General features: G+C 43.2%; 1 protein-coding gene across 2 annotated transcripts in view; it reads left to right on the top strand.

Annotated features, from left to right (window-relative positions):
- The first annotated feature begins 6557 nt into the window (after positions 1–6557).
- The window catches only part of LOC140368631 (unconventional myosin-Ic-like), a 119131-nt gene continuing 114904 nt past the window's right edge, over positions 6558–10784 (top strand). For both annotated transcript variants that reach the window (XM_072455614.1, XM_072455623.1), the window contains exon 1: positions 6558–6663. In XM_072455614.1, coding sequence (XP_072311715.1) covers positions 6571–6663 — 93 coding nt within the window. In that variant the 5' untranslated portion in view covers positions 6558–6570. The remainder of the gene's footprint in view (positions 6664–10784) is intronic.

Here is a 10784-nt window from a genome sequence, read left to right on the forward strand (position 1 = left end):
TTTTTTTCAATGTTTTTGTGTCATCCATCATCATTTAGTGCATTGTTTTATATATATTTTGTCCTTTCAATTACATGAACTAAGACAGTAGTTTCCCCAAATATTTCTACTTTTACCCGAGTCATTTTCAGAATCATCTTGTCCTACTTGAGTAATAATAATTTGAAGTAACTGTATTCCTAGTTAAGTTCTATTTTTGGCAATTCCACCCGCCTTAACTGTAACTGACTCTATTGTTTGAACGTGCTTTCTTGCGCCCTCTGCTGGCAACCGCTGTCCTTTAACTCCCTTGCGTAAACGTTATATTTGACTTACAGAACGCGAAACGACCAGAGAAGAAGGCGTGGCACAGTTTGAACAGCAAAATACACTCTCCAGTCCAAACCAACGCACTTCATTTCGACGACTCGCACATTAAAATCACATCTGCTTCATCTTAATTTGAGACGATTGAGTCAAATTAATGTTGCAACAAATGTGTGACATAAACCGGGCCCCGGCGTGTGAGGAGGTCATCAGTCACGCTTCTGCTTTATCACACGTTCATGTGGATCGTGAGAACGTCTGGGGCTCTTGAAAATACCATCGGGAGAAAAACATACGAAAATCCCCTGGAGTTACTTGGGTTTTGAGTCAGGCGTAAACGTTACCGCGGAGACGGAGCCAGAGTGACAGAATGAGTTGTGTTCGGGGCGTGTCCGGGACGCTCAGGAAGCTCTGGACGTGATGGAGAGTGTTTATCACCGAGCCCGTGACCTTTGACCTCTTGCGCTGGCGATACAATGGACAGAGACGAGCCAAGAGGGACAAACATCTGAGGATTAGATATGAGAAGAGAATCGACATCGAACGCGGTCCACGGGTCAGTTTGTGGTGGTCCTCGGACTGGTCAGTGGTCAGTTCGTGGTGGTCCTCGGACTGGTCAGTTCGTGGTGGTCCTCGGACTGGTCAGGACTGGTCAGTTTGTGGTGGTCCTCGGACTGGTCAGTGGTCAGTTCGTGGTGGTCCTCGGACTGGTCAGTTCGTGGTGGTCCTCGGACTGGTCAGGACTGGTCAGTTTGTGGTGGTCCTCGGACTGGTCAGTTTGTGGTGGTCCTCGGACTGGTCAGTGGTCAGTTTGTGGTGGTCCTCGGACTGGTCAGTTCGTGGTGGTCCTCGGACTGGTCAGGACTGGTCAGTTTGTGGTGGTCCTCGGACTGGTCAGTTTGTGGTGGTCCTCGGACTGGTCAGTGGTCAGTTTGTGGTGGTCCTCGGACTGGTCAGTTCGTGGTGGTCCTCGGACTGGTCAGGACTGGTCAGTTTGTGGTGGTCCTCGGACTGGTCAGTGGTCAGTTCGTGGTGGTCCTCGGACTGGTCAGTTTGTGGTGGTCCTCGGACTGGTCAGTTTGTGGTGGTCCTCGGACTGGTTTGTGGTGGTCCTCGGACTGGTCAGTTCGTGGTGGTCCTCGGACTGGTCAGGACTGGTCAGTTTGTGGTGGTCCTCGGACTGGTCAGTTCGTGGTGGTCCTCGGACGTCCTGCTCGATTGCCCCAAATGTCTCAAATTGGTACTTTTTTCAGCAAATGCTTTCATAACCTAAAGAACACACGTGTCCCACCGTTTGACCCCCGTGATCTACAGCAACAGAAAATGAGGCGGGAGAAGTTAAAGTACTATGTCTAGTGCACTATGTCACTTTTCTGGTGGAGGCTCTGTCACCTGCTTGTCTCCATGGAGATAAGATAATATAACCTTTATTTGTCCACACAATGGGGAAATTTCGGTGTTGCACGCAAGTAGATACAGAAGTAAAAGAACAGATCACTTATAGGAAGCTTTTAAAAAAACACTCTTAATAAGACTCTTATAAACGAAACTCTAGAGAGAGAAAAATAAAAGTAAAATAAAAATAACATAAGACAAAAATAATAATAATAGTGGCAAAAGTAAACTAATTTACAGCAGTTATATGCACATGAATATGACAGTATTGCACATGAATATGACAGTATTGCACATGAATGTGACATTATTGCACATGAATATGACATTATTGCACATGAATATGACAGTATTGCACATGAATATGACATTATTGCACATGAATATGACATTATTGCACATGAATATGACAGTATTACACATGGATATGACAGTATTGCACATGAATTTGACATTATTGCACATGAATATGACATTATTGCACATGAATTTGACATTATTGCACATGAATGTGACATTATTGCACATGAATATGACATTATTGCACATGAATATGACATTATTGCACATGAATATGACAGTATTACACATGAATATGACAGTGTTGCACATGAATATGACATTATTGCACATGAATATGACAGTATTGCACATGAATATGACATTATTGCACATGAATATGACAGTATTGCACATGAATATGACATTATTGCACATGAATGTGACATTATTGCACATGAATATGACATTATTGCACATGAATTTGACATTATTGCACATGAATATGACATTATTGCACATGAATATGACAGTATTGCACATGAATATGACATTATTGCACATGAATATGACAGTATTGCACATGAATGTGACATTATTGCACATGAATATGACATTATTGCACATGAATGTGACATTATTGCACATGAATATGACATTATTGCACATGAATATGACATTATTGCACATGAATTTGACATTATTGCACATGAATATGACATTATTGCACATGAATATGACATTATTGCACATGAATATGACATTATTGCACATGAATTTGACATTATTGCACATAAATATGACATTATTGCACATGAATATGACATTATTGCACATGAATATGACATTATTGCACATAAATATGACATTATTGCACATGAATATGACATTATTGCACATGAATATGACAGTATTACACATGAATATGACAGTGTTGCACATGAATATGACATTATTGCACATGAATTTGACATTATTGCACATGAATATGACATTATTGTACATGAATATGACATTATTGCACATGAATATGACATTATTGCACATGAATATGACATAATTGCACATGAATATGACATTATTGCACATGAATATGACATTATTGCACATGAATATGACATTATTGCACATGAATATGACATAATTGCACATGAATGTGACATTATTGCGTGATGTTGCTGTTATTGCTATTGCTTTTTTGTAAAAATAAAATAAAATTGTCATCTAAAGTCCGACTGTGTAACTGTACCTAAAATAAAAGGTGTTCTGTCTTGTTTTTCTATTTATTTTTTATGTTTTTTGTATTTATTCATGTATGTTCTTCTGTATCTACCTGCGTTGCACCAATGAAATTTCCCCATGTGGGACAATAAAGGAATATCTTATCTTATCTTATCTTAAACTTATTTATGTATCTGTTTATTTGGAGTGAAAACGCATGCGTCCTGTGACTGTGAGCATCAGTTTGACAGATCATCCAAAAACAGCTGGTCATTCAACCCGATAAACTGTTTATAGCCACTACTTATGATTAAACAATGTGAAAATTAATCAATGACATCAAAAATATGAAGTAAAAGCAGCACCACAGTCTGCTCTCAGTGTCAGTCGTGGACATAAATAAACCAAAGGCAGATCTGGTCCATATGTCTTCCCTTTGTGTCCCTTTGTGTCCCTGATGTGTCCCTTGTGTCCCTGATGTGTCCCTGATGTGTCCCTTGTGTCCCTTGTGTCCCTTTGTGTCCCTTGTGTCCCTGATGTGTCCCTGATGTGTCCCATGTGTCCCTTGTGTCCCTGATGTGTCCCTGATGTGTCCCTTGTGTCCCTGATGTGTCCCTGATGTGTCCCTGATGTGTGTCCGAGCGCCGGGACAGGAAGAGCCTCCGCCGCGGCACAAGGCCCGTGTTTGTTTGTTTGTGTTGTTTTTGGGGCAGTGCGTCGTGCCAGTGCCTCTCCGTGTGGGCCAGTCCCACAAAGGTCCGGGAGGAGGACACAGCGGGAGCGTCCGGAGGAGGAGGAGGACGAGGAGGACGAGGAGGTGGAAGAGGACGAGGAGAACGAGGAGGAGGAGGAGGACGACGAGGAAGACGACGGCGAGGAGGACGAGGACGACGAGGAGGAGGAGGACGAGGAGGAGGAGGACGACGACGACGGGGAAGACGACGACGAGGTGGACGAGGAGGAGGACGACGACGACGACGAGGAGGAGGAGGACGACAAGGAGGACGACGAGGAGGAGGAGGACGACGAGGAGGACGACGAGGAGGAGGAGGACGAGGAGGACGAGGAGGAGGAGGAGGACGAGGAGGAGGAGGAGGAGGACGACGAGGAGGACGAGGAGGAGGAGGACGAGGAGGAGGAGGACGAGGAGGAGGAGGACGAGGAGGAGGAGGACGAGGAGGAGGAGGAGGACGACGACGAGGAGGAGGAGGACGACGAGGAGGACGAGGAGGAGGAGGAAGAGGAGGAGGAGGACGAGGAGGAGGAGGAGGACGACGAGGAGGACGACGAGGAGGAGGAGGAGGGGGAGGACGAGGAGGACGAGGAGGAGGAGGAGGAGGAGGAGGAGGGGGAGGACGAGGAGGACGAGGAGGACGAGGAGGAGGAGGAGGACGACGACGACGACGACGACAGACAGAAGAACAGAGGCAAAGTGTGGCCAGAATGATGCAAAAATAAGACGCTGAATGTTGCTGCCTGAAACATTCCACAGTCTGAACTTGAACCTGTCGATGTCAGGGCCAAGTTACAGGTGAGATCTGTGGAGAGGCAAGCCTGCTCACAGTAAGAACACACGTTTTTTGCGAGGTATATTCAGCGACAGAAACTAAATCAATGCCACGACATAAGCAAGCGTCAGAACTGAGGATAAAACCTGGATGAGATCAGGACTAAACGACTGGAACCGGATCAAACCAAAGTCAGGACTAAAACGGGCTCAGTTCAGGACTAAAGAACAGGTTTATTGTCATTGAGCAGAATTGGTGATACTCGTGCTTAAACCTGACGTCACGACGACACGAAGGCTGTGATTGATTCGTCGATCGCACAGACGGCTGAGCACGTCCCAGAACGGTTTCCCAAACAGCCAAACGATAAGAAAACCTTTCGTGGCCCGAGATAACGCGGCTCCGGCCGGAACATTCCTGGAGTATTTAAAAACACATAAGCTCTGGCCCCGCCCTCCGAACAAAGACATATCCTCTACATGTGACATCTGCGGCTCCACATCCTCCTCGCCCGGTGCCATTTCACATCCTCTGGCCCCGGAGCTCCGGCAGCTCCAGGTGACAGTCCCAGAGCCACACACCAGCGGGAGCCCAGTCACGTCTGCGGGACCGGCGCGTCGTCCCCTCTGCATCTTCAGGTAAGAGGCTTCGTACGTTTTCCAAACTTTTCATCAAAGTTAGTTCCTGGAGAGCCAATAGTTCTAAGATCGAGAACTAAAGAATGAACTAAAGCATGAACTAAAGAAGGACAGAGAACTAAAGCATGAACTAAAGAAGGACAGAGAACTAAAGCATGAACTAAAGAAGGACAGAGAACTAAAGAATGAACTAAAGAAGGACAGAGAACTAAAGAAGGTAAAAATCAAAGGACAAATATAAGATTAAACCAGTTAAATCTGCTCTAAAAACATTCATCATATCGATATTGAGACTAACCTGTTGTGACTAAATCTGGGACTAAACCAGGATTAAACCAAGTCTACACTGGGACTAAACCAGGACTAAACCAAGTCTACACTGGGACTAAACCAGGACTAAACCAAGTCTACACTGGGACTAAACCAGGACTAAACCAAGTCTACACTGGGACTAAACCAGAACTAAACCAAGTCTACATTGGGACTAAACCAGGTCCAAGCTATGGAAATATCAGAACTAAACTAGAAGTAGAAATAAACCAGGTTTAAAGTTGCGTTCACACTTTGTTATTTGATTGTTGTCGCTGTTTTAGTCTCAATTTTCATATTTCATGTAAGTTAATTCGTGGCGTTTCAAGCACTGCTGAGACTTTAACAGGACTAAGAGAGAACTAAACAAGGTCAGGAATGACACATGACTAATACAGGACTAAACCAAGTAGATCTGATATTAGACTAAGTCAGGTCTAAAATAGAACTAATGATGACTAAAACAAGTCTAAAGCAGAAATCAAGAATCAGCAGTGTTTTACACACAGATGTTCTAATACGGCCAAACTATGACAAAACCTGAACTAAAACAGGCTTAAACCAGGACTAAGACAGAGCTAAACCAGGACTAAGACCGAGCTAAACCAGGCTTTAACTAGTACTAAACCTGGACTAAACCCACTCCACAGTTTGGCCTTTGTTATAGAGATGACATCGAACATTTCAATGAGATTCTTCTAATGACTGAACCGGCTCTCTCACTTTAGGACTTGGAGCCGCTTCAAAAACCACTAAAGGGAGGATTTTCTGACAAACGGGAGCAGCAGCTGCAGCAGAAGAAGAAGCAGAAGAAGCAGAAGAAGAAGAAGAAGAAGAAGAAGAAGAAGAAGAAGAAGAAGAAGAAGAAGCAGAAGAAGCAGAAGAAGCAGAGGAAGCAGAGGAGCGAGGGCGACATGATGATGGAGCTCAGGATTCAGCTCATCCCGACCGGAGAGATCATCCTGTCTCCGGGGATGAACGGGGAAAACTACTGCCACAGCTGCAAGGTCTGTGCCTATAACTATAAACTCTATACATTCTAAACACTCTATACACGCTATACACTATACACTATATACACTCTATACACTCTATACACTCTATAAACTCTATACACTATATACACTCTATACACTCTATACACTCTATACACTCTATACACTCTATAAACTCTATACACTCTATACACTATATACACTCTATACACTCTATAAACTCTATACACTATATACACTCTATACACTCTATACACTCTATAAACTCTATACACTCTATACACTATATACACTCTATACACTCTATACACTCTATAAACTCTATACACTCTATACACTATATACACTCTATACACTCTATAAACTCTATACACTATATACACTATATACACTCTATACACTCTATAAACTCTATACACACTATACACTCTATAAACTCTATACACTATATACACTATATACACTATATACACTCTATATACTCTATACACTCTATACACTCTATATACACTATATACACTATTTACACTCTATATACACTCTATACACTCCATACACTCTATACACTCTATACACTCTATACACTCTATACACTCTATACACTCTATACACGCTATACACTCTATACACTCTATACACTCTATACACTCTATACACTCTATACACTCTATACACTCTATACACGCTATACACTATATACACTCTATACACGCTATACACTATATACACTATATACACGCTATACACTCTATACACTCTATACACTCTATACACTCTATACACTCTATACACTCTATACACTCTATACACGCTATACACTATATACACTCTATACACTCTATACACTCTATACACTCTATACACTCTATACACGCTATACACTCTATACACTCTATACACGCTATACACTATATACACTATATACACGCTATACACGCTATACACTCTATACACTATATACACTATATACACTATATACACTCTATACACTATATACACTCTATACACTCTATATACACTATATACGCAACGCTTTGAGTGTTTAAGTCGACGAGAAGCTGTGGAAACACTTCGTACGACGCAAACGGCCCGTGAACGTTTGTGGACGTGCGGATTTGACGAGGTCCAGCTGTGGAAATGAGAATATTTTTTCAAATGTTATTCAATTCAACTTTTTCACATTTAAAGATGCAACAGTTGTAGTACAAGCCGCGTAGTATTATTTCCAGGGAGTGGTTTTAACGGTGTGTAACATATTGCACAAAATCAACTTTAATGAGCTTTTAAACCAAAGGCAGTTCCTCATCATTAGTTTACTCAGAGTTTAATTGTGATTCCTTCTGCAACTGAGGTTCAAGTGCTGGGAAAATTCCTATTTTCACCTACCCCCTATCCCCGCCCACATCCCCTGCCCTCAGCTGTGATACATGTCGGGTTCTAAAACGTCACGTAGCCACTTTTCAAACATGAAAATGTGTAAATGACAGTAATCCGTTGCTTGTTTTGCGATGAAAATGTCACAGCGAAGAGGCGGGGCTCATCACTATGAAGAGGCGGAGCTTATCAGATCTGCCATTTTGAACAGGAAGTCAATGGACATGTCTGTTACTGAGCTGTTTTAGACCAATAGTAGTTTATTACAAAAAAAAAGGTCTATCTATGTTGTTCACTATACCAGATTTTCTTTTAATTCTTAATTTATTATGTCATTATTGTTATTATTTTGTATTAATTTAATTATTTTTTTAAATTTGAAAATTTTGGAACATAAAACAACAACAACAACAAAACATTATTTCATGCATTCCTTTCCAAATAAATGTTTAAATACATTTACTAAAAACGTTACCATTGATGAACTAAAGGAGATACTTTAAAAACGATGTAGGGTTTTCCATGGTCATAAAACCCAAACCGTTCCACAAAATATTCATAAAGCAATAAATGTGCATAACAACCTTTACTTTTTATCTCTTGTACACAAACATACATTTATTCTTCAAAACAGAGACACGTGACTATAACTAGTATCAAAAAGTTGTATTTAATGAATGTATTATTGTATACATTATGTGTATGTAAAGGAATCTGTGGGAAACGCGGCCTCGTACGTTGCCAGGGGAACGCTTAAAGTTAATGCAGAGCGGACATAACAAAACATTACACAGTGTGATGGATGCGAGTGTGGACGGACAGAAACATGCCCCGCCTTTATGTTATAGCTGCTGCACATTAGATCAGTGGCAGACGCACTGTAGAGGGAGGGGCCTGAAGAGGGAGGGGCCTGAAGAGGGAGGGTCCAGAAGAGGGAGGGGCCTGAAGAGGGAGGGTCCAGAAGAGGGAGGAGCCTGTAGAGGGGATGAGGTCTGCTGTGAATGTTTTATTTCATTATCATTCGAGAAGACACTAAACTAGAGCTATTCAACGTAAGGCCCGCGGGCTAAATCAGGCCCACCAAGCGATTTAATCCGGCCATCGAAGCATCTTCCAAATATTTTTTAAAAGCATTTGTTCAAACCTGCTTTGGTCCTGGTTTAGTCCTGGTTTAATTCAGCTTTGGGCCTGTTTTGACTCTGGGTTAGTCTTGGTTCGGACTTGGTCAGTCCTTGTCTGGTCCTAGTTTAATTCTGGATCAGTTCTGGATGGGCAATTTTCCAAAGCAATGTCAGTAAAGCAGGGTGCACGGTGGCAAAGGCGGTTAGCGCTCTTGCCTCCCAAGAAGGAGATTGTGGGTTCGATTCCCGGACCAGACCAACATCACATGATGTTCAACATCACAACTCTCTCTGGGTGGAGTCTGCATGTCTCCCCGTGTTACCGTGGGTTCTCTCCGGGTTCTCCGGCTTCCTCCCACCGTCCAAAGACATGCATGTGTTAGGCAAAATTGGTGACTCTAAAATTGGCCCTAGTGAATGAATGTGAGCGTGAACTGTCTGTAATGTCTATGTGTTGGCCACTGTCCAGGGTGCACCCCGCCTAAGGCCCGAAGTCACTGGGATAGGTCACCCGCGACCCCCGAAAGGGAGCAAACGGTAGAAAATGGATGGATGAATGTCAGTAAAGCAAATTTGTATGATATTCACAAAAATCTAATCTACCAGTAGTCTTATCTACTGGAGACAAACGCATGGATAAATCCACAAGTTTAGACACCATACTTTTGATTTTGGCAATGTTTTTTAGATGGTAAAAAGCTGCTGATGTTATTGATTTGATGTGGCTGTTAAAGTTCAAGTCTGAGTCCATTATTACCCCCAGATTTCTAACTTGGTTTGTAGGTTTTAGAGCGAGACTCTGGAGGTGACGCTGACACTTTCTCTTTGTTTCTGTGGGCCAAAAACGATTATTTCAGTCTTGTCTGAGTTCAGCTGGAGAAAGTTGTTTTGCATCCACAAACTGATCTGTTGGATGCAGTGACAGAGTGAATCCACTGGTCCATATTCACCTGCGACAGTGAAACGTAGATCTGACTCGTCTGCATCATTGTGATAGGACACATTTTCGCTGCGTATCAACTGACCCAACGGCAGCACGTAGAGGTTGAACAGAAGGGGTCCCAGGACTGACCCTTAGGGCACTCCACAGGTCAGGGGCATGTGGTCTGAGACACAGTTACCAATTTCAACAAAGTACTTCCTGTCTTCCAGATAGGACCTTAACCTACCTAGTTGTGTGTCAGTGGCTTGTTGTCTGCTGTGTGTCGTGTCAGTGGCTTGTTGTCTGTTGTGTGTCGGTGTCAGTGGCTTGTTGTCTGTTGTGTGTCGGTGTCAGCGGCTTGTTGTCTGTTGTGTGTCGGTGTCAGTGGCTTGTTGTCTGTTGTGTGTCGGTGTCAGCGGCTTGTTGTCTGTTGTGTGTCGTGTCAGTGGCTTGTTGTCTGTTGTGTGTCGGTGTCAGCGGCTTGTTGTCTGTTGTGTGTCGTGTCAGCGGCTTGTTGTCTGTTGTGTGTCGTGTCAGCGGCTTGTTGTCTGTTGTGTGTCGGTGTCAGCGGCTTGTTGTCTGTTGTGTGTCGGTGTCAGTGGCTTGTTGTCTGTTGTGTGTCGTGTCAGTGGCTTGTTGTCTGTTGTGTGTCGGTGTCAGCGGCTTGTTGTCTGTTGTGTGTCGGTGTCAGTGGCTTGTTGTCTGTTGTGTGTCGT

Source organism: Eucyclogobius newberryi, unplaced genomic scaffold (assembly GCF_026437365.1).
Source record: "Eucyclogobius newberryi isolate DKJ021-1_F unplaced genomic scaffold, fEucNew1.0.hap1 SCAF_10, whole genome shotgun sequence".
Lineage (NCBI taxonomy): Eukaryota > Metazoa > Chordata > Actinopteri > Gobiiformes > Gobiidae > Eucyclogobius > Eucyclogobius newberryi.